This window comes from Pseudochaenichthys georgianus, chromosome 7 (assembly GCF_902827115.2).
Source record: "Pseudochaenichthys georgianus chromosome 7, fPseGeo1.2, whole genome shotgun sequence".
Taxonomy (NCBI): Eukaryota; Metazoa; Chordata; class Actinopteri; order Perciformes; family Channichthyidae; genus Pseudochaenichthys; species Pseudochaenichthys georgianus.
The window spans coordinates 3,025,498-3,050,633 of NC_047509.1; the positions used below are offsets into that span (position 1 = coordinate 3,025,498).

Below are 25,136 nucleotides of genomic sequence, written 5' to 3' on the forward strand. Positions count from 1 at the left end.
AACGACATGCTGACTGCAGTGGGGTTTGAACCTGTGACCCCTGATCTGCCAACGCACAACCCACTGCGCCACACGCCTCATGAGGCCTTACAAATAGTGAAAATGGGTTGACGGTACAAAACAAATAAAGCTGAGGATCCTCTTTAGGCACCTGACATTAATAGAAGTGATACGAATGTAGATCACACAGCCAATAATTACAAAAAGGTTGAGTTGATTATCTAAACATTATCCAATAACGTCTGACCCATTTTATTACATGACAAGCACGCTATGTATTTTCTAGCTTTTTTTCTTTTTAAAGCTCTGATGGTTTATTATTAAGCAGAATTTTATTTTCTGAAAGAGATAGTGCTGTTGACCTTTTGACTTTTGGCTTTTATTCTGAAGATAAATTCAGAATTTTTACAACTGCAACTGGTAGCCTACTGATTAATAATGAAAATAATTATTTATTTCTGCTGCTATATCGGACATTCCTTTATTACTTTCTTTATGTCTTTGTTTTTGTTTAGTTAATTATTTAGTAGGTTAAGGGAAAACAAGGTGGTTCTGTGTTGAGGCATTACAATATTTCAAAAGTGGAAAAAAGTATAAACACAATACAATAAAATAAGAAATTATAACAGCATATAAATATATATACATATCTCAAAGTCAACTGTAATCAGAATCAGAATACCTTTATTAGTCCCACAGAGAGGAAATGTGCATCGTTACAGCAGGAAAGAGCCACAGACAGCTTGATGTTACATATGTTAAAAAAAAGTACTAAGTTATGATATCATTAAAAATATAATATAAAAGTAAAAAAAAAATACTTTTCAAAATACTGTCATTCAAATAATGTCATTTTTCTGTGTGTTTGTACAGACAGAGAGATCGAAATAACGTTTACAGTATGAAAGAGACTTACTAGTAGCAATAATACTCAATAAAAAAGGTTCTGGATAGATTATTCTATAAAAGACTAACATCAACAGATATATAAACTGCAGGAGCAGAAACATATACATTGGATAGTATATACATGACTATTATACTACATTTCCTTATAATATTACAATATTATATCGTGCATTCCTTTATACTAAACATGGCTTTGTTATCTACCTAATAACATAGAAATGTCAAATTACATTTTGGGGAATATATTTATGTGATGTAGACAATTTATTCTGAAAAAATAATCCCCGGAAGTAGTCGTATTTCCGGCTGCCGGCAGCTTTCTGTGGCTCGGTTAGCTTCTTCTTTCTGCCTGTTTTTAGCCTTTTTTAGTTAAAAATGGGGGAGGCAGATGTGACCCTAAATCAGACCGACGAGAAGCCACCGGACTCGGGCCTGGTCACCGGGGACGACTCGGTGGTGTGGAGCCACGAGGTGGAGGTCTGTCTGTTTCACGCGATGATCGGACACAAACCTGTCGGTAAGAGACGGTGTTAGCATGTTAGCATGTTAGCTTTAACGGTCGTAAACGGCTGTCCACTTCTACCAGTTTACCAGTGTTTCCCAAACCGGGGGTCACGGACAGACTTTGAGTCCCTGAAGTGACTCTGGATGGTCCTGGAAATGTTGTTGTTTACTAAAGTTAGATGTTTTCTTGGAGATCATTTAGTTTAATCTGATTTAAACCAGATCTGAGACACCACGCAGCTACATTTAAAAACAACAACAACAACAACGTCGTCACACATCTTAATGGAATACAATAACATTTTAACTACGACACACTTTCCCGTTTATAGTGTGTTACTTGTTTTTATTTCTTTTTACAATAAGCAGTGCAGCAGACATGGTTGGAAGACGTTTTTATATATTATATGTAAAGTTGACATATGTCAACAGTGGTGGAAGAAGTACTCCGAAGCTTTACTTGAGTAAAAGTACTCAAGTACATTAAGGTCAAAATACTTCATTACAAGTAAAGGTCCTGCGTACAAAACATTACCTAAGTAAAAGTGCAAAAGTATTATAATCAAGTATACTTAAAGTATCAAAAGTAATGATAATTGGCAAAACATTTGTGACATTTCTAGATAATATTGTGGCATCAAGTAGCACTTTACTGTTGAGGACAAAGTTCAGATTTACTTTTTGTAAAATATTTGAGTTAAAGAGTTAGTCCACTAGTAATATTTGTAGAGATGTATTTTGTTAAAAATAGTAAATGTAGTTGAATAAAATAACATTATTTCCCTATAAGGTGTAGAAGTATAAAGTGTAATTAAATGGAAATACTCAACTAAAGTACTAGTACCTCAACATTGTACAGTTCTTGAGTATATGTATTTAGTTACAACCAACTTCTGTACGTACATTAAAAAACTCTTCCCACACAGTGTAAAAGTATTCACATTGTTGGATTTATATTACTGCTGCATTATTGTGTATATTGCATTTTACTGCTATATGTTTAAGCCTAATTTTAACTTTATTATACTCATGGCTAGTTTAATCTGAAGCAATGCATCATATTCAATAACATCATACATGTGGAGCTTTGTACAGAGACAACAACACGTTCCACCATGTGACTTCTCACGTTTTAATGAGCTTCTCAGAGAAACAGCCCTGTTGGCAGCTTTGTGAGGGTGCCTTTTCCAGCTGATTCAAGAGGCTTTTCTCAGACGCTTGGTTTTAACTGGGCAGGAAATGGATGAATGCTAATCTGAAAAGCTGTCAAAGGTAGTGGAGTAATGGTACAAAGTAGAAGTTAAAGCCCCCTTAGACCCTCAGGAAATACGTGTGTGGAAGTTTTATCGATTGCATTTCTGTTTTGTAATATGCACTGCTCAAGTCACATATATAGTTTGATGACAGTTTCTAACCTTTAATAATCATAAGGCACTGTCTTCAAAGTATAGTTTTAATATAATTTGGTCGCACTTGTCGCTTAGATGTGTAAATGTGTAAGATGGTAAAGCACATTGGTGTCTGGAAACATCAATGTACTGAATTGTAAATGTCCCCTCTGTGGGACGAATAAAGGTATTCTGATTCTGAGAAAGTAAATAGTGTTTTCCATCTTGTGCTATTTATATTGTCTCATTGCAGTTCAGATATGTTTTAACCCCTTGTTCAGCCATATAAAGCCCTTTTTAACTGTTCTATATATAAAAAGTTTAGTATATGCAGTCAGTGTGTCGTTTGCACACAGATTGTTAACTCTTTCTTTTTTCTCTCTTTTGACTATTTGATTCTTTCTCCAGGAGTGAACCGTCACTTCCACATGATCTGCATCAGAGATAAGTTCAGTCAGAACATCGGGAGGCAGGTCTCCTCCTCCGTCATCTGGGATCACCTGGGAACCATGTACGACATGCAGGCTCTGGTGAGGACACACGCACGCACGCACGCACGCACGCACGCACGCACGCACGCACACACACACACACACACACACACACACACACACACACACACACACACACACACACACACACACACACACACACACACACACACACACACACACACACACTGTGTGAGTTGAGCATTAGCTGACTGTGTTCACAATCTCTCTCTCTCTCTGTGTGTGTGTGTGTGATGCAGCACGAGTCGGAGATTTTGCCGTTTCCAAACACAGAGAAGAGCTTCTCTTTGCCTGATGACATCATCCAGGAAGTGAAAGAAGGTGAGAATAATAACATCAATAATTTAGATCTTATTTCTGTAATTTCCGCCTCATTTCATTTTCATCTAATCGTTTATTCGGCAGGGACCATGCACAGTAATGAACACTTAAAACATTCAAATGTGTCAAGCGTAACAGTGCCAGATTTAGCTCTGAGCTCATTTCCATCTGCAGTCCCTCACATAAAACATTTAAGAAGTTTACATTTTACAAACATAGCAAAAACAAAATACATGATATGCAAAAAGTGTAAAAGAGCAAGAGCAGCAGACAATCTGCAGGGTTCATACGGGTGCTTGAAATCCTTGATAATGCTTGAAATTTGACGTGGTGTTTTCAAGGTTGGGAATGGTGCTTGAAATTGAGATAAAGTGCTTGAAAATGTAAATGCTTTACTTTTACAATAAATTGCTGTCTGACTGAATAGTTCGCTTTTTAGATTAAAAGAAAAGAATTGCTTCGCTTCTACATAAAACAGCTCCGCTGCGGCCTTCCCGCGCTTTGCGCGCGACCTGCAAGTGTTTGTGTTACGTGTGACCTGGGCATTCTGATGAGAGATAGATGACTGTGTGCCAGGAGGTTGCAGTTTCAACGAGCGTTGGCTAGCAGAAGACAAATACAAGCCATGGCTAAGACGAGGGTCAAGCCCACGAGTAGCCTCCTATGTTTGCAAACATAACGATGCGAGAGTCTGCGCTGACGAGCCACATGAAAGGTACACCGCCGTAGAGCATTTTAGATTAGGCTAACGTTGCATGTTACGTTTGTTTAAGCTAACATTAGCGAGCTGAATAGCGAACTCGATTGAGGGATAATAATAATTGCAGGGGACAAACGAGCCGTTTTTTTTTTGTTTTTGTGGAGGGATCTCGATCGGCTTGAAGGCACATTATGCAATGTGCACATTATCCCGCTTATACATGGCCACATTCTCAACAAAGTAACGACATGACTCCCAATATTAATTGAAATGCTTTTAGGGATTTAGAAAATGATTTTATTGATTTAAAAAATAGTTGTATTGATTTAAATTGACATGCATCCGCTAAGAAAAGCTTTTCCTGCTGGAGCCCGCCGCTTAAAGGTGGGGGGCGCGGACCGGCCATAGAGCCCATAGAGTTAAAGGTGGTGGACTGTAACCTGTAAAATCCATAGATTTAGGAGGTACCCTAGTGGCTGTTAGTTGTAAAATCCATAGATTTAGGAGGTACCCTAGTGGCTGTTAGTTGTAAAAATCCATAGATTAGCTGCACCGTTATATTAGCCGCAGGGTCGAAAAATGGGAAAAAGGCGCGGCTTATAGTCCGAAAATTACGGTAGTCCGTTGTTACTGTTTGAACTAACGTAGCAACGGCAGGAACTGCTTCGATAGTTTTTTTGAAGAGCTTTTTGATTACAGATTTGAAAACATCACAATTCATGATGTCAAACCTTGGAAAGTATCTAGATATCCCTGCCCTGATGCCAAAGGAACTGCACACTGAATATGTGTCGCCGTTTGATGTCTATGTCTGGACCGCTGCGTAAAAAGGAGGGTTTCTGGGAAATAATCATTTGAGTATGTGTATATAAATATGTAATTGTATCGGAGCTTCGGAGTACTTCTTCCACCACTGTTGACATATGTCAACTTTACATATAATATATAAAAACGTCTTCGAACCATGTCTGCTGCACTGCTTATTGTAAAAAGAAATAAAAACAAGTAACAGGAAAGTGTGTCGTAGTTCAAATGTTGTTTTATTCCATTAAGATGTGTGACGTTGTTGTTGTTGTTGTTTTTAAATGTAGCTGCGTGGTGTCTCAGATCTGGTTTAACAGCTGTAAGATGCTTGAAAAGCTGGAAAATGCACCTTAAAAATGCTTGAAAAGTGCTTGAATTTGACTTTGGAAAAGGTGTAAGAACCCTGAATATAGCAGCAACGACATATAAAGTGCAAGAGAAGATACAAGTGCTACCTAAAGTGCAGGAGGAGATACCCCTGTGTTAAAGTGCATTTAGCGGTGATTGCACGTCTGGTTGTTTCTCAACCATTCTCTGAGTTGACCTTTAAAACTATTGAGAGTGGGACAATCCCGTATCTCAGTAGGGAGGCTATTCCAGAACGAGCTGCCCTTAATTGATAGAACATTTTTGACAGAAAGTGGTCCGTCTGCGGTGGGGCTGTACCCGAATATCCGAATATTCGTTCGTTGGAGTACTATTCGGTAGGGATGCTCCGATCGAGATCGGCCGATACTCACTCTCTACCGATCGATCGGTGCTCTCTAAACATGCCGATCGCATGACGTAAAATACATGACACTTTTCTCGGTGCGCGGCAAAGCAAGCTCGCCAAAACGGCTTCACCGGTCTGGTAGTATTTTAAGGTGTCTGAAAAAGACAGTAAAATAGCGGTGTGTGAAGCAGAAATCCTGCAGCTCCGCCCGCTGTGACGGACCGGTGAGCGGAGCGAAACACACAAGAGTCAGACCTAACACACTTAGCTGTTTTATCTACCTCTGGAACAAGCTAAACTAGTTACACATATATTTATTCTTCACTGTCGGGTCACTCGTTACTGGATCAGTGAGCTGCATGAGACACTGACCGGCTGTCAGGAGAGAGAGAGAGGGGGGAACAGAGAGCGCTTCCGCTCATTTCTCCCGTGTTATCCAAAGTGAATGTAAACTTGAATAATGTACATCATTTGAATGTAATAATTAAGTTGGTTGTTGTTTGTGGAAGCTCCAGTGAATGCGCCCATTAACTGAGTTTAAACATCACTTTAAATGGAAGATTTAAAGTGATGTTTAAATCTTCCATTTAGGCCCCGCCCACTCGATCGGATCGGCGATCGGTATCGGCCGATACTGATTCCGGCGATCGGCCCCGAAATTGCCGATCGGAGCATCCCTACTATTCGGGTTTACATTTCGTTATTCCGATATTCGTTTTGTTTGGTTTTTCATTTTTTTTCTCAAATTGAATTTATTGAAATCTCCAATATCAACGAAAGAGCTTGTGCCTCTTTGGGGGGTGCTAACACTTAACCATAAACGTTATCGTTTACTTTCTCCGTTTTTATATGTAGATATTACTTTTCTCCGTTATTCTCCGTCACGTTGTTTCCAAAGCAACAACAACTTCCTGTCAACAGCGCTACCCCTCCTTCAAAATAAAAGCATGTCCATAAATAGGAGACATATACAACTGCAACGAAAGTAACAAACACAATGCCATATCCTTTTCAATTTCAAAGAACACAAATTGGGTTACATTAACAAATAACTATAAAACAACAATACTGTAGAATAACAAAATGAATGCCGTGAATACACCGAAATACACATGTTCGCTCGCGCGGGCCGAATATTCGAATATGTGCTGCTGATTACTACCGAATATCCGGAGCCCGAAAAATGGTATTCGGGACAGCCCTAGTCTACGGTGGACTTCACAGCCTCCTCTGGTTTCTGACCTAGTGCAGCGTCCAGTGTGTTTTCTGTGGATGAATTCCCCTAATTTTTTATAAAAAAAACCACATACTTTTAAAAGACTTTAAATTGTCAAAACTCAATACATTGTGTTTTTCAAGGATGGTACAGTGGTGGTATGAGTGTGGCTTCCTGTCAAACACCTTGATAGCTCTCTTGTACAGCTGTTCTGTGGGTTTCAGGTTTGTGGCACAAGCAAACGCCTCAGTTCCTTGTATTTGACATTTCACACATTAATAGTTGCTGACATGTGATGATGCTGAGGGTTCGGTGCCATAACTACAACATGTTTATTTTTAGATACATTTTTAATCACGTAAATCTGTTATTTGCTGACAATTTTACACATTTCTGTACATTATTAGCACCAACACTGCACACCTCTTTCACTTTTAATTCCAGATAGACTAGGGATCAGTGTTGGGCAAGTTACTTCCAAAATGTAATATATTACTTATTACTCTCTTTTGAAAGTAATAAGTTACATTACAAAATTACTGTCTCTGAAATGTAATGAGTTACACTACTTTAGTTACTTTTTTAGTTACTTTCACCAAAATAACCGCAAAAGAATGGCTGGTATTTTAAATGCTAACATGTAGTTTAGTGCAGCATCCAGTGAAGGGCAATGTGGTATAGCATAACAACTGTGTAGGCCCTTAAGGCTACTAACAACTTGTATTACACGGCTTAGTTGAATACTCGATTCTGATTGTAAATTCTTAACATGTGACACGTTGTTAATACAGTAGTACAGACCGCTGTCAAGGACTATAATGAAGGTTGCTAAGGAGGATCAAGAAAGAGAAAGGAAAAGAGGTTAAAAGACGGAGCGCTGGACGTCAGATAAATCCCCAGAAGAAGGCAGACAGGAAGTAAACACTAACAGGACACGGAGTGGGCTCTGTAGTGTGTTTAGTATATGGCCCACATTTTGCTGGGTGCGCTTTCGCCCCTCCCTAAAAGCCCACTCGGCCACGTGGGAGTGACATGTGTTGTGAGTGTTCAGTGCGAGCGAAGATGTCAGAACAAGAGCAGCAACTCGTTAAAAAGAAGGGTAAAACTATTTCCACTAAGTACTTTGCCATTACATTTCACATCGCTAAAGACATGTGCCCAGTTAGCACTGTTAGCAACCAGGGCTTTCAGCAACTTGTCAACACGTTGGACAAGCGTTACGCGATGCCGTCTCGGTATTATTTCAGAAGGTCTGCGCTGCCTGCACTGTATGACAAATGCCGTGGGGAAGTTGAGAGAGATGTGGCTTCAGCTGACTACTTTGCGACCACAACAGACCTATGGTCTAGCCCAGGGGTGCCCAACCAGTCGATCGCGAGATGTGTCTAAAAATAGAACAACAATATTCTGTTTTATGGTTAATGTCCTGTAACATAATCTTCCTGTGCCAGAATAATGCACTTGAACGCATCAAAGCTTTGTGATTGGCCGGCGTCACCCCATGTGTCGGGGCGTGGCTGAGGGTCTTCAGTACAGGTGGCTTGTCACCTGCCTGCGCTCATCTCTGAAACCAGACCATGTCAACAGGCTGGTGTCTCAATGCAAACATCTTTAAGAGATGACGTGAGCAGCCCTACCAGCATTTGCCATGGTGGCCAACATTTTTTATTTGGTCTTAAATTGTAGTTCAACATTTATTTCCTGTTACTTCTGGACCATGACGGTTGGCCAGCCTTCAATGTTTAACTGAGTGGAATATGTTGAATATGTTTTACCAACATGTTGGCTATATGTTAAGGAGTTTTCAGTAGGTTGTGACAGTGCACTGCATCATATTTGATTTAATTTATTTTGGTCTAATTTATTTTTATTTATCATATTAATAATATATGTTTAGTATGGTTTTGGAAGTGCGCTCCAACATATTTGTTGATCTTGTTTATTGGTAAAATATTATTTGTTTTAAAGTTCAATAAATGGTCAATGAATAATCGTCAAAATAATCGTGATATCAATTATTGACCCAAATAATCGTGATTATGATTTTTGCCATAATCGCACAGCCCTAACTCTGGGTGCCTCTGAGATCACAGGGGGCGCAGCAGTAGCAGGTTTACAAAAGCCAAGAACAGTTTTGACTCTTCAAAGTGACCATATTTATTTTCCCAAATAAAGTTCTTGCCTTTTTCAAAAGCCTCGTCGATAGGTAAAAGCCCCGGTGCCTTTGCAGCTGGCTTTGGATTTGCCGCTAGTTTAGCAGCGCAGGCGTCTTCGTACGCTGTTAACACACCATCGTAGCCATGGCGATGTTTCAGGTGACTGATCAGGTTGGAAGTATTATAGCTCGTTGCCTTCTTCCCTCCTCGTGGAACTTCTGCATTCGTTAATACAAATAGCAAGCGAACTATCTAACTCTGAAACTTTGAAATAGTCCCATACTACCGACGACATGTTTGTTTACTGTCCTGGCTTCACGGCCGCACACCATTTACGTCACAGCCAGGCATGAGTGAGGGAGCGCTGGATTTATGAAGAACTCCCCTCTTCCTAAACCACTAATACCACAGTACTGGCAAAACGGGAGGAGCCGAGTGAAAAACAAGCGCCCCTTGTCCCAATCCACCCACACCGCAGTATCTCTTATAATATATTGTATATTATCGGGGCTATTAATACTTGTATCGGGATGACGTCATCATTCCTAATATCGGACCGATAATTATCGTGCACCACTAAGATAGGCGGTTCATATTTTCTTTTTCAGTCATTATCATATTCTTATTGTAATGTTGTATATTTATGTTTCTTGCACCCATGTTTAGATCTTATAATGGTTTTTAATACATTTCTTCTTTTTCAATAGCAGCTCTTGTTTGTGCATTTCATTTTTCTCCGACTGTGCAAATGTATGTTCCAATATTCACCAAGCACATTCCTTGCATGTGAAACGGACTTGGCAATAGACAGATTCTGTGAAGGTGAAGTTATAATCAGTATCTGTAATAAATACTGATCAATGCTGATTTCAAGGTAGGCGCAGAAATAAAATCAATACATCTAGACAATGCTAATTTCCTCTTACATGAAAGCCTACATAAAGATAATTGTTGACGTGCATCCTGAGAGGAACATGAATGTCAATAGTTGATGAGATATTTCAGAGGCACTTTCTCTATGCGTCACTTTCGATTGAGTCTGTGGTTTTGAGTCACTGAAGTGGTAATGTTTTTCTCCTTTAACGGTTCTATATATTGTCTCTGTGTTTGTAGGGAAGCTGGGCTCGGAGGAGGAGACCAAAGAAGAGTTCAGGATGGAGAGGGAACCTCCAGCTACACATGAAGAAGGTAAAACTCCTCACCCCCCCACCACCACCATATCTTTGTAATGCTCCCATCCTATGGAGCGCTCTGGTAGCTGAAGTATCCCCCTTTGTTCTGCAGCTTTGTCTCACATTTACAGTTCATGTTTCTCCCCTAAATACCTTGTTTGTTCCCTTGAGCTCTCACCAAAGTGTGTCATTTTTTGTAACATTTGCAAAGCTGATTTTTTAAATTAGGTCAAATCTAGCATTGTTTTAAGATCCTTCTTTACTCGCCGAGCAGCTTGTTAAATTCTGTGGGCATTACTGCCTCCTTTTAACCTGTTAGGCCCCGAGCCTGTTTTCCAGGTCTCAGGCTCGAAAATGACATTCCCAGAACAAATGACCATATCTTCCCTTCTACAAGGGTTACATTGATAATCTTTTTTCTCAAAGCAAGGTTACACAATACAAAATAAAAACATCAATAAAGATGTTTTTATTTTAAAGTAAATTCAGATTGAACATAGTAAAAACAAATGTACATTATAGTTTCCGTCCAAAAAAATAAACATGACTTGTAATGAAAACCCTTGAATGATGGGATGGTAGACTAAAAGCTTTAGGAATCCAAACTATAACATATAAGTACCCTGTATCAAGATTGATGCAAAACAAGTGATATTTGACCTTTTTAGAGAGATTTAGAAAAGTGACACATTGGATTAACCTTCAGCAGTGTTTTTAATGCCATTGAACACAACTTTTCATTAGAAAAGATTATTAATCTACCCCTTTTAGAAGTGAAGATATAGTCATTTGTTTTGGGAATGTCATTTTCGAGCCTGAGACCTTAAGAACAGGCTTGGGGCTTAACTGGTTAAATCACTAGAATAGCCTGAAAACAGGCTGGTTTTGTCATCTAACAACATTTACAACCATTCATGTCCATTTCTGTCACATGTAGAGATTGAGAAACACTGACCAAAATAATTTTCTTTATTTAAAAAAAGGATTGGGATTAAAGGGGACATATTCTGCTTTGTTGGGGATCTTCCCTTCCTGTAGTGTGTGTGTGTGTGTGTGTGTGTGTGTGTGTGTGTGTGTGTGTGTGTGTGTGTGTGTGTGTGTGTGTGTGTGTGTGTGTGTGTGTGTGTGTGTGTGTGTGTGTGTGTGTGTGTGTGTGTGTGTGTGTGTGTGTGTGTGTGTGTGTGTGTGTGTGTGTGTGTGTGTGTGTGTGTGTGTGTGTGTGTGTGTGTGTGTGTGTGTGTGTGTGTGTGTGTGTGTGTGTGTGTGTGTGTGTGTGTGTGTGTGTGTGTTAAAAAAAAAAAAAAAGTTTGTGTGAGTTTAAATGGTCTGCAAAGGCTAACCAATCAGAGCAGACTGGGCTCTGGTTTCAGACAGAGGGTGAAAAGAAGGGCTGCAGCACAGGCAGTATGAGAAAAATAAAGAGCTTTTTGAACATTAAAGCATGGAGACATGTAGAGACACTACATACTGATATACAGCTGAACATCAGCAGGAGAGGCCTCTTTAAAGTAGAGACACTACATACTGATATACACCTGAACATCAGCAGGAGAGGACTCTTTAAAGTAGAGACACTACATACTGATATACACCTGAACATCAGCAGGAGAGGCCTCTTTAAAGTAGAGACACTACATACTGATATACACCTGAACATCAGCAGGAGAGGACTCTTTAAAGTAGAGACACTACATACTGATATACACCTGAACATCAGCAGGAGAGGACTCTTTAAAGTAGAGACGCTACATACTGATATACACCTGAACATCAGCAGGAGAGGACTCTTTAAAGCAGAGACGCTACATACTGATATACACCTGAACATCAGCAGGAGAGGACTCTTTAAAGTAGAGACGCGACATACTGATATACACCTGCACATCAGCAGGAGAGGACTCTTTAAAGTAGAGACACTACATACTGATACACACCTGAACATCAGCAGGAGAGGACTCTTTAAAGTAGAGACGCTACATACTGATATACACCTGAACATCAGCAGGAGAGGACTCTTTAAAGTAGAGACGCTACATACTGATATACACCTGAACATCAGCAGGAGAGGACTCTTTAAAGTAGAGACGCTACATACTGATATACACCTGAACATCAGCAGGAGAGGACTCTTTAAAGTAGAGACGCGACATACTGATATACACCTGCACATCAGCAGGAGAGGACTCTTTAAAGTAGAGACACTACATACTGATACACACCTGAACATCAGCAGGAGAGGACTCTTTAAAGTAGAGACGCTACATACTGATATACACCTGAACATCAGCAGGAGAGGACTCTTTAAAGTAGAGACACTACACACTGATATACACCTGAACATCAGCAGGAGAGGACTTTTTAAAGTAGAGACACTACATACTGATATACACCTGAACATCAGCAGGAGAGGACTCTTTAAAGCAGAGACGCTACATACTGATATACACCTGAACATCAGCAGGAGAGGACTCTTTAAAGTAGAGATGCGACATACTGATATACACCTGCACATCAGCAGGAGAGGACTCTTTAAAGTAGAGACACTACATACTGATACACACCTGAACATCAGCAGGAGAGGACTCTTTAAAGTAGAGACGCTACATACTGATATACACCTGAACATCAGCAGGAGAGGACTCTTTAAAGTAGAGATGCTACATACTGATATACACCTGAACATCAGCAGGAGAGGACTCTTTAAAGTAGAGACGCTACATACTGATATACACCTGAACATCAGCAGGAGAGGACTCTTTAAAGTAGAGACGCGACATACTGATATACACCTGCACATCAGCAGGAGAGGACTCTTTAAAGTAGAGACACTACATACTGATACACACCTGAACATCAGCAGGAGAGGACTCTTTAAAGTAGAGACGCTACATACTGATATACACCTGAACATCAGCAGGAGAGGACTCTTTAAAGTAGAGACGCTACATACTGATATACACCTGAACATCAGCAGGAGAGGACTCTTTAAAGTAGAGACGCGACATACTGATACACACCTGCACATCAGCAGGAGAGGACTCTTTAAAGTAAAGATGCTACATACTGATACACACCTGAACATCAGCAGGAGAGGACTCTTTAAAGTAGAGACGCTACATACTGATATACACCTGAACATCAGCAGGAGAAGACTCTTTAAAGTAGAGACACTACATACTGATATACACCTGAACATCAGCAGGAGAGGACTCTTTAAAGTAGAGACACTACATACCGATATACACCTGAACATCAGCAGGAGAGGACTCTTTAAAGTAGAGACACTACATACTGATATACACCTGAACATCAGCAGGAGAGGACTCTTTAAAGTAGAGACACTACATACTGATATACACCTGAACATCAGCAGGAGAGGACTCTTTAAAGTAGAGACACTACACACTGATATACACCTGAACATCAGCAGGAGAGGACTTTTTAAGATCTGTTTCAATACGATGTTGATATCTTTTTCTTTTTTTTAAACTTTATTTTCCTTTTTCTTAAACAGCACATACAGTTTCAGTCACAAAACATTGCAGGTTGTCAATTTTTTGTTAACCCCCCCACCCCCCTACAGAATAAGACAAGATTAATTGTACAAACATATTTTTGAAATAATAAACAAACAGATGGTTGAAAATAGGGATCGACCGATATGGCTTTTTCAAGACCGATACCGATACCAATTATTAGTAATCAAGGAGACCGATAACCGATATTTGGAACCGATATACATTTGCAGTAAAATCAGAAAATCTTGGTGTCAAAATGTAGAATAACATAAACTCCAACACAACTTCTTTGAAATGCATTTAAGCATATATTGTGTTTAATTAACTTTCAAACATCTTACAACTGGTTTCCTCTCTGTGCCCTTTTCTTTAGTGCAGCCATCTGCTATGAGTTAGAGAGAGACAAGAAGTGGGGCAGCAGGCTGCAGCCTTAACTAACAATAATGCTTAATTTATTATATCTGTCTATCTAGCATAAAATCCCAATAAACTGCTAGCAACTGCAAAACACTAGTGCTAGCTAATGTTTTGCAAACTATTAAAAGTGAGGCTAATACAGTAGACCTAACGTTAGGCTAGTAGCCTCACTTCTAATATGTTGCTAAACATTTGCTAGATACATGTTGGCTAGCTAATGAGCTTCACATATCAACCTGAAAAACTGCGAGGCTCCACTCGCAGCCCCCCCTCCGCACCACAGTTACTCCGCTGCGAGACGCTGCACGCACCCCCAACTCTGACTGACTTCCCGCGTCCCTGTGTAACTGGGAAACTGATAGAATTGGATCATAAGATCGTGATGTTTTTGCAACTTCAGCATAGGGGATAGGGATGTTTATTGAACTTCGGTCTAACACATGTATGGCTCTCCCGCTCAGCGCTGCTGCTTGCTTCAGTCTGTGTCTGCGTTCTTTCGCACCTGCCTGTAATCTGAGAAGGTCCCGCCTCTCTGGCTGGCTCCCGCCCGGAAATCTTCAGTAATAGCCTATCAGATAGCGCTGTGGGCGGGACATTGCTCGTGTACACAGAGCGGTGACTGCAGCCAGAGAAACGGCCGCATCAGAGCCAAAGTTTTATCGGCAATTTGATAAAAAAAAGACCAATAATCGGTCAAATGCGGAAAATCGGTCGACCCTTAGTTGAAAACACAGCACACATAACAATAAAATATATGATAAGGTCGAGATACATGTTGATTTCAAGAATTCTGTCGAAGGTTGCTTCCGCTGGTTTATTTGGAAACTGCGGGTATTTGCTACGTGTGAAATTTCGAATTTGGAAATATCTGAAAAGATGGCCGGGTGGAATACAAAATGTTTCTGTCAACTGACTAAATGATGCAAATACCTTGTTTATATACAGATCTTCAAAACTACGTATTCCCCCATTATTCCAGATCTTGCAAGCAGAATCCATCACAGAGGGTGGGAACATATGGTTCGAGTAAATCGGTGATCGTATGGACATCATATGTAATCCAAACCGTTTCCTACACTGTACCCAGATTCTAAGAGAATGATATACTAATGGATTACTCTTGGAGGTATACAATTCCAATGGAAGAGCTGATCCAAGCAAAGCCGGCAATGAAGTTCTACCGCAGTAGGCCGATTCAATAAGAATCCAAGCTGGTGTCTCTGTAGAAGGAGCACTTAGCCAATAGAGCATACTCCGTACATTCGCCGCCCAATAATAGAATTGGAAATTGGGTAGGGCTAGCCCTCCTGATTGTTTTGTTCTCTGAAGGAAATCTTTACGAATCCTAGGGGTTTTATTATTCCAAATAAATGCAGAAATATATTTGTCCAGAGTATTAAAATACTTTTTTGGTATACAAGTTGGAATACATTGAAACAGATATAAGAATTTAGGTAGGGTGTTCATTTTTACTACATTAATGCGTCCAATTAGCGATAATGGGAGATTGCCCCTTCTCTGAAAATCTTTCTTAGGACGTTCAAGAAGGGGGGGAACGTTTTCCTCAAATAACTTTCTATACAGATTAGTAACCTTGATGCCCAGATACGCCATGTGATCAGTTTTTACCTTAAATTGAAATGTTTCAAATGAAATTCCTCTGGCTTTACAGTTTATGGCGAGTAGTTCACTTTTGTTTACATTTAATTTATAACCTGAGATACTTCTAAAATCCTGAAAAATTGCAAGTGCACGGGGAAGAGAGCTTATAGGGTCAGAAATGTAGAGTAAAAGATCATCGGCGTATAATGACACTTTGTGCTCCTTGCTTGCCCGTTGGATTCCTTTAACTCTGTTGTCAGTTCGTAGTTTAATTGCTAATGGTTCAATACATACTGCGAATAGAAGTGGAGATAAGGGGCATCCTTGTCTGGTCCCATGATTGAGAGGGAAATACTGGGAGTGCGTGGCATTTGTCCTAACCCGAGCCATGGGTGAGTTATATAGGAGTTTTATCCATGAAATAAAATTCTGGCCCAGTCCAAATGTATCGAGGGTGTAATATAAGTAATCCCATTCCACCCGGTCAAATGCTTTTTCAGCATCTAGCGATAAGGCTATCTCAGGTAGTGGGGACGATGGGGTATACATAATATTAAAAAGCCTACGTAAATCGAAAAAGCCCCGTCTACCCTTCACAAATCCTGTTTGGTCTGAAGAGATAATCGAGGGCAGACACGGTTCAAGTCTGAGAGCAAGTGTTTTTGACACTATTTTAAAATCAATATTTAAGAGCGATATTGGGCGGTAGGAGGAACATTCTAGTGGGTCTTTATTTGGTTTCAAAAGAAGTGAGATTGTTGCTTGCTCAAGTGTAGGGGGGAGACATTTTGAGTTAAAGCATTCTATATACATTTCACTAAATGCTTTGAAAAATTCAACGGAAACCCATCTGGCCAGGAGATTTTCCACTTTGCATTGACTTGATGGCCATTTTAATTCTTCCAGGGTAATTTGATTTTCTAGTTTACCTTTACGATGCGAGTCCATGGTCGGAACTGGCAATTTATCAAAAAATGTGTCCAATAGCTCAGGTTTGTTTAACGAGTCAGATTTATAAAGGTTAGAATAGAAGTATTGAAAACTCTCATTTATCTTGTCTGGCTCTTTTGTAATATGTCCAAATTGTGTTTTGATTTCAGGGATTATATGTGTAGATTCCGATTTACGTGGGCTAACAATTTGGAGGCTTTTTCCCCATGCTCATACCATAATGGTCTAGACTTTAGCAGCATTTTTTCAGATTGTTCAGTTGAGAGTAGATTAAATTCTGTTTGTAAATTAAGCCTTTGCTTGTAAAGACCTGGAGAAGGAGTGGCGATGATCTAATTTAATAATTCCTTACAGCGCTTTTTCCAGTGCTCAAAGCGCTTTACAAATACACATTACACATATTTTTTTTATACATGCAATGGTCACTGTGTACAATACCCACAGGAGCAAGTTCAGGTGAAGTGTCTTGCCCAAGGACACACCGGCTTTACCCCTTGATCTGATGATCATTGCACAGCGCACTGCGCCACACCGTCTATCTTCACGCCTCAAAGTCATCGAGGCGCTTTTACAAGTACACAATAGTATTATACATGTACTGTGGACAATACCCACAGCAGCAAATCCGGGTGAAGTGTCTTGCCCAAGGACACAACGGCCTGACGCAGTGGCGGCAGGGGCGGGTTTCGAACTGGAGTTCCCCAGCACCCCCCTTGATCTGATGATGCACAGACCACTGCGCCACCCGTCCCTGCATCAGTTAATTCAATTAAACGTTTTTGTTTTTTAGTAAACGAACAGTAAGAAATTATATGGCCCCTTAAGAACGCCTTCATACTTTCCCAGATGGTACTATAAGTAACATCAGTAGTTATATTTGTTTTGAGAAAAATATCAATCTGCTTTGAAATGTACTGAACAATATAGATAGATAGCAAGAGAGCGTTAAACCTCCATGAATAAACTGAGTTTTGATTTGGGAAACTGAGCTCTAAAACCAGAGGACTATGATCAGATATCACAATACTATTATATGTGCATGCTTTGACATTAGACAATAGCTTTTTGTCAACAAAAAAATAATCAATATGCGAATATGTTTGATGCACTGGAGAAAAAAAGGAGTATTGCCTAGTCGATGGAAAAAGACATCGCCAAGCGTCAACAACCTCATAGGTATCCAAATATGACTGTAAAACTAGAGAGGACTTTGAGACTGGTGAGGCTCTCGTGGAGGAACGGTCTAATGCAGGATTCATAATCGTATTCATGTCACCCCCCAGTGTTAATTGGTGAGTATCAATACAAGGTAATGAGTGAAGAAATGTTCGAAACAAATCAATATCGTCACAATTGGGGGCGTACACATTAGCTAAAATTAGAGGGGTGTTAAATAATGAGCCCACCACAACGACATAACGGCCACTTGGACCAGCGGTTACATCAGAGACCACAAACGGAGTTGATTTATGAACAAGAATCGCAGTACCCCTAACTTTATGATTACATTTAGAATGAAACATTTGTCCCACCCAATCTCTCTTAATTTTAGGATGATCTTGAATTTTGAGGTGTGTTTCTTGGGGAAACGCAATGTTCACTTTGAGTTGTGAGAGACGGGAGAATACTTGGTTACGTTGGGTGATTAAGTCCTCTAACATTCCAGCTGATCAGATTAATATTGCATCCATCCTTTCTTAAAGTTGAGGAAGTAGGAACTGCCATCAACATTTACCGGAGGGGGAAATATGAAGAATAACGTGGTACTTTTGGTGATACATTTGAATTAGCATTAGCCGCGTTCACACTGCGGTACTTTTCCCACAAAGGTTCATGCGAACTTAGTTCATGCGAACTCTTTAGTTCACGCGAACTTAGTTCATGCGAACTCTTTAGTTCGCATGAACTAAGTACAGATTGCATTCACACCAGAAAAAGTCCCTGGGGGTGGATTAGGCAAATTAAGCCGCTGACGTCACTTCTTCTTCTTCTGCTTTGGATTTACTGGCAGGCCGCAAACCACTTCACGGCGTATACTGCCGCCCGGAGTCCCCGGCCGGAAGTCCCCGGAGTTGGGGAAGGCTTCAGTAGAAGCTGCTGGGAGTCCCAGCAGCTTCTACTGAAGCCTTCCGAGTAAATCGCCAGAACGCCGACACCTCCTCATCTCCACCGCTCCCATGTTTTATTATGTGTTGCCATAAGTTAGTCTCTCTGCGTTTCTGCGCTGGGCTAATGCTAATGCTAATAATGCTAATGCGAGGATAATAAAATGGCGGCTTCACAAAACTTTTTGGGAGTTTTACGGGGCGTGGTTTGCAATTCGCCCAGCCAATCAGGAATATAGCTCTTTTCTCAAAAAAGAGCCGCTCGAAAGTCCCTGCTTTCTAGCAGGGACTTTCGAGGGGGTAAAAAGGTTCGCATGAACTACTTTTAGTACCGGCTTTTCAAAAGCTAACGGCAGTCCAGAAGGCACGCGATCATGAACTAAGTTCGCATGAACCTTTGTGGGAAAAGTACCGCAGTGTGAACGCGGCTATTGCAACTATAGTCAACCTTAATACAACAAACATCAACCCCACCCTCCCCATTATCCTCAGTATCATCCTCTCTAGAGAAAGGACACGAGACTCCCAACGCTTCCTAGCTTTCCCTGAGATCACAATACACACTCCTAACCTCAAACACTGTCCCTTTATTGATAATGTGTTTGAACTATAATCCTGATGCTAAACCAATGACTCTATTCATGCAATACACTAATAAAGAGAGTCAACAAAACGGAGAGAACAAAAACATCAGCAAATGTAGGTGAAAATAACAATACAAATAAAAAGGACACCTTTAAATCACAGCCACACCTAGCGATTACAGTGTAAAACAACTGTGGACTTGCAACGTGGTTACCCGGACCACCCGGGGAACAAAAGCGAGCACACTACAGCGAGACCTGCCCTTTAACCCTGTGACGTCGGTTTGTTGACAAAAGGAGCTTTAGCAAAAAGAGCTAACGGATAACCCGGCAACCAGTTCCACAATTATGCCCTATATAACACAAAATAACTGAATTTTAGAACATGGGTGAAATCAAAAGCGTACCTCACTTTAAAGAATAAAAATGTACCCCGGTAATTAAATCCAGTCCAATGAATGGAAATAATGTATGCAACAACTAAGCGTTAATGCGCGTCGCTGCTTTACAACGATTCCAATAAGTAAACAGACTCACGTCGGGCTTAGGCTTCAGCGGAATGAAACAGGACCGTTAATAAGGTCCTTGAAATAATTAGTGAGTAGTTTCGACTTGGCTTCTTTTTCCCCCTCTCTCCAACTCACATTCAGGCAGGTCGGAACTTGGCCATGACAAAGTCCTCTGCCGCTTGCGGGTTTTCAAACATCTTCGTCTGCCCGTTAAAGGAGATCCGAAGACGAGCTGGATACAGGAGACCGTACCGGACACCCTCTTCTTTACGCAGGAGTTCTTTCACTTCGCTGAATGCCGCTCTGCGTCTACTCAGGTCGGCGCTGTAGTCTGGGAAGGTGAGGATCTGTTTTCCTTGGAACTCCAGCCGTCCCTTCTGCCTGGCCAGGCGCTGAATCCGCTCCTTCTCCTGAAAGTAATGAACCCGAAGGATGAACGGGCGCGGTCTGTCCCCCTCTCGAGGAACCTTAGCTGTAGCCCGATGAGCGCTGTCCAGGATCGGGGGCTGCTCTAAGCCGTTCGGACCTCCGAGAACCTCGTATCAGAGTCCGGCGATAAACTGTGTAGGGTTTCCCTTCTCCAAACCCTCTGGCACTCCTATGATACGTAAGTTGCACCGTCTTCCCCTGTTTTCCAAGTCATCCGTCTTCTCCTGTAGCTTCTTGTAGTCCCTGTTCAGGTTAGCGTAACGCGTCTCCATTGCCTGCAAGCGGGCATCAAAGCTGTTCAGCCCTTCTTCGTGGGCACGTAGTTTGTCATGGCATTCATCCAGAGCGATTTTTAGCGGAGAGATGGCCCGTTTGATCTCTTCACGGAGACCGTTATTCTCTTCTTGAATGCTAGTGTCCACACTAGGGGTGTAACGGTATCCGTATTCGTCCCGTACCGTCACGGTTCGGACGTCACGGTTCGGCACAGGCAGTCACACGGCGAATACGCCTTTTTTTTTACGAGTGGGAAAAAAGTCTGTCCTTCAGGGCAGCATCCACTACACTATTTATAATCCAGGGGGCGGTATTGCGCCTAAAAGCTGTTAAATGGCCAGCCGCCCTTAAACAACAGATGAAGAACAAGAAGAAACACAACAACAAAACGAACTAAATACAAGAAGAAGAAAAGTTAGTATGGTGAGTTCAGATGGAGCTAGAACCCACCTGCTTCTTTTAAATCAGCTGTGTGGGAACATTTCGGGTTCCCTGTGGACTACAATAACGATGAAGTGCACGAGTGGTGGATCGGACGAGGACGGTGTGTCGGCGTTGTTCGATAGCGGTGCGGTATGCTAATGGGAACACGCCAAACATGCTAAATCATATCAGAAGGCATCACCCAGATTTGCCAATCACCGGAGCCCGGCAAAAGACAACAGCTGTTCAACAGCTGATCCCCGCTGTTTTTAAGAAGCCAATAGACATGAGAGCCGAGAGACCAAAATAAATAACGGAAGCTTTTGGCATATGTTTTTCAACGACTATGCGCTCTTAAAACACTTTCTTATTATTTATGATGTAATATTTTCAAGACATTCTTTTTAGTTTTACAGCTTGATGAAACCTTTTTGTTTGACATCAGCCATTATAGATAGTATGGCCATCTGAGTGTTTGTGGTTTGTTTTTAACTGTTTAATACAGTTAATTATTCAAAATGTCAGAGTTCCTTATTTTGAAACTGAAACTTGCACTACTGTTCAAACGTGTGGGACATTTTTTTGCTTTTTCTTGTTGTACCGAACCGTACCGAACCGTGACCCCCAAACCGAGGTACGAACCGAACCGTGACTTCTGTGAACCGTTACACCCCTAGTCCACACTGCTCTTGCTAGTAGCCTTAGCCTCCCCGTTGCTAGCCTGCACGGCTTTTAGCGGTTTTGGGGGCATCTTGTCCAAATAATGTTCCAAAAATAAAACGTTAAATATTTTGTTGACTCTCCAAATACTAAATTAACTAACACTCAATCAAATGTAAAGCCAATTATAGCTTAAGTTGTTAAAAAAAGTGGGACCTCGTGTTCCACACGTCTACTCCATGGCGTGCCCTCTCGAGTCTCACGATGTTGATATCTTAACAAGGTTTTGTGTAAAATATGATTTGCTTCCTGTCTCTCTTTCTCTGTCTTCAGGCAGTAACTCATCGGTGAAGATGTCGGAGCGAACGAGCAGCAGTCGGGAAAAAGAGCGAGAGCGGGAAAAGGAGAAGGGAGGGAGTGAAGGAGGAGGAGGAGGAGCAGCGGCGGCGGGAGGAGGAGGAGGCGGCGGAGGAGGAGGGAAAGAGGCGGAGAAAAGGAAGAGGAGTCGAGCTGCGGAGAAACTTCTGTCGTCTTCCAACCCTGCGAGCCCGGGGGGAGCCAAGAGGAGACGCACCTGAGAGGTGGACAAAAAGAGACAAAGTGTGTGGTGGAAATGGGGAGGAAACTGCAGTTAAAAAAAGAAGTGAAGAGGAATCTAACGTCAGGAGAATGGACCCTGTGAGCTGTGTTTGCCCGCCGCACTGCAAACAGGGAAACTGGAGGAAGTGGAGGAGGCGCTTCCTGTGTTCCACACGATGCTGCCCAATATCCCACCGCAACAAAGCGTGTCGTTCATTTTTTATTTTTATTCATTTGTTCAGGGGGTGTTTGATTTAATCTGGGTCATTTTTTACAGTGTTCTTACAGCCGCTTTAAAAAAAACATTCATAATTGCACTTCTTTAACACTGTCAGAATCATGAGGTATCGTCATCGTTTCTGTCAAAAACCGGCCGCCTACATTACCCACAATGCAACTCAACAGCCAACAATTTGCCTAGAGGTTTGAGGTGTGTTATGCTAGTAGCGGCTAAAGCAGAGGTCTGGTAATCTCACCTCTTTCCAGATTTTTTTACTTTTTAAACTCGTAGTCTTTGTCCTCTGACGCTGACCCACTTGAGGACAGTTATTTGATACTCCTTCTTCAAAACATCTGCAGTCGAGTTTCACAACCTCTGGAAGCAAACTGAGCTGGATAGTGAATGAAATGGTCCTTGTTTAAGAGCATGGATGTTCTCGTGCAAAAAAACATGAATTCCATAATCTCCTTGAGAGTTTAATATCTCTACAGTAATATAAAATACTACAATGTGGAATCGGAGATCAATATTCTTTGTTTTTAAAAGGCAACAGGATCTATCAGTTCTATCTCAAGCTAACACACGTCATTTTAAGAAAGGTTGGTGCATAATTGTTTTTCCTGATTGCTATGATTATTTTATTCAACATGATTTGGAGCCGGAGAGACCAGAGGAAGACTCGGCTCGCCTGAAGTCAGCTCAGTCCCACGTGTGACGGTTTTTGAGGTTTTTATCGTCTGACTTAAATATAATGCAATAAATCTCAGCGGTCATATTTTCTTTATTCTCCAATTATGGATATTATAACATTTTGTAAGTTTATTGAGTATTTTGTTTTGTCTTATTTTCTGATGCTGACAGTGACTGCATAGGGGTCAATGTCACATTATGCTATTGCTAAATATATATATATTTAGCTTTTCGCTCTCGACTAACAGGGAAATTACACGCTGTTCCCTTTCGTTTTCAGCAACATGTTAATTTATTGATGTTTGAGGCTGTTGTGTCATTAAAGATGATCAGTAACGTCTCCGCCTTGCATTATTCAACTGTGGGAAGTAAATAAGTACTTTATTTATGTACAATTGAGTTACTTCAGTATTTTCATTTGATCCCACTTTATACTTCTCCTGCGCTACATTGCAAAGAGAAATATTGTGCCCTTTACTTCAATATTTATGAGCCAGCTACTTTACAGATTAACATGTTGTATCCAACAGATAATCATTTAAAGCAAGAAGATGCATTTTATATATTAAAGTAATTAAATGATTCACAGTTCGACCAACTTCTAAGTTAAAATTATGTTTATGCACCGGTAATAGTTGTGAATTATTGAAGTCGTGTTCATAACTGACAATTTTACTTTATTTAAGAAACCTTACTCTGGAAATCTGCATTTCTATTGCAATTTTCATGGTTTCTCCTTTTTTTATGTCAACGATTTAAATGCTTGTTCCACCGCAAATAACCAAGGATCTCTGCCACAGACCTTTCGAAAGATGGAGGTTTAGAAAAGTAAACATAATATTCAAATATTAAAACGTAACACGCATTTTCCCCTCTGCTTACAAAGTTTCAAAATCAATTTATTCTAAATATCAAAGCTAAATAATATGATGTCTTTGCTCCTGATAACTCATCATGTCAAAATGGAAACAATACAGTCGAGCTTTATTTTTTAAATGGAACTTCAACGGATTGAAAAGTGTTGAAACAATTGTTAAATGTCCCAATAAAGTGCCGAGAGGAAGCTGCAGTGTGATCATGTGACCACAGGGGGGCGCTGTCCTCCTGCTGTGAGACGAAATCACACTTCATAATAAAAAGTGACCGGAGCAATTTAATGCTTTTGGCATCAATTTGATCAGAAGGGCAAAACTAAGAGGGGCTGCTCCTACATTATGTATACATGTTAAATCTTTTAGATATAACGTTTTGAAAGTCCTTTGGAGACTGTGTGGTTCAGCAAATCAGTAAATAACAAATAACAGAGATAAATAATTTAAACTTTAGGAGAATGTGAAAGGTCAGGTGAAGGTCACAGGGTTTGAACAAACACAGATATAAAGTGAGAGAACGGCAGGAGTCAAGCTTTCATCTCTTTATTGACTCTTCCTTAGAAAGTCTTTGTCTATTTTTGTATTTTGTATTTCAATGCACAGAAGTATTATTTCTGCTACATTAATTAATATTGCCCGGTAAAAAAGCTTTGTTTCCTCTCATCTCACATCCTCTCCTTAGTGCTGCCTTTTTCTTCCTCCTCATGTCAACACATGATTTTTCACATCTCGTAAACACATCAACAGATGGATGATGGCTTTATATTTTACCGAACAAGAAATCAATACATCAGAAAAAACAAAGGTACATCTGGTCACTGATTCACATAAACACATCATTTCTTTTCAAAAAGGTGCTTGAATATTTGTGTTGGTCTCTCTTCACTTAAAATCAATTGAAAAC

The 25,136-nt window shown here is 40.6% G+C and overlaps 1 protein-coding gene across 1 annotated transcript; it reads left to right on the forward strand.

The window, feature by feature from the left end:
- The first annotated feature begins 1,200 nt into the window (after nt 1-1,200).
- On the forward strand, nt 1,201-23,700 carry mrgbp (MRG/MORF4L binding protein). The gene is made up of 5 exons (XM_034087849.2): nt 1,201-1,426; nt 3,210-3,331; nt 3,553-3,634; nt 10,339-10,413; nt 22,205-23,700. Exons 1-5 carry the CDS (start codon nt 1,285-1,287, stop codon nt 22,447-22,449), a joined length of 666 nt encoding a protein of 221 aa, XP_033943740.1. The 5' UTR covers nt 1,201-1,284; the 3' UTR covers nt 22,450-23,700.
- Nucleotides 23,701-25,136: the final 1,436 nt, after the last annotated feature.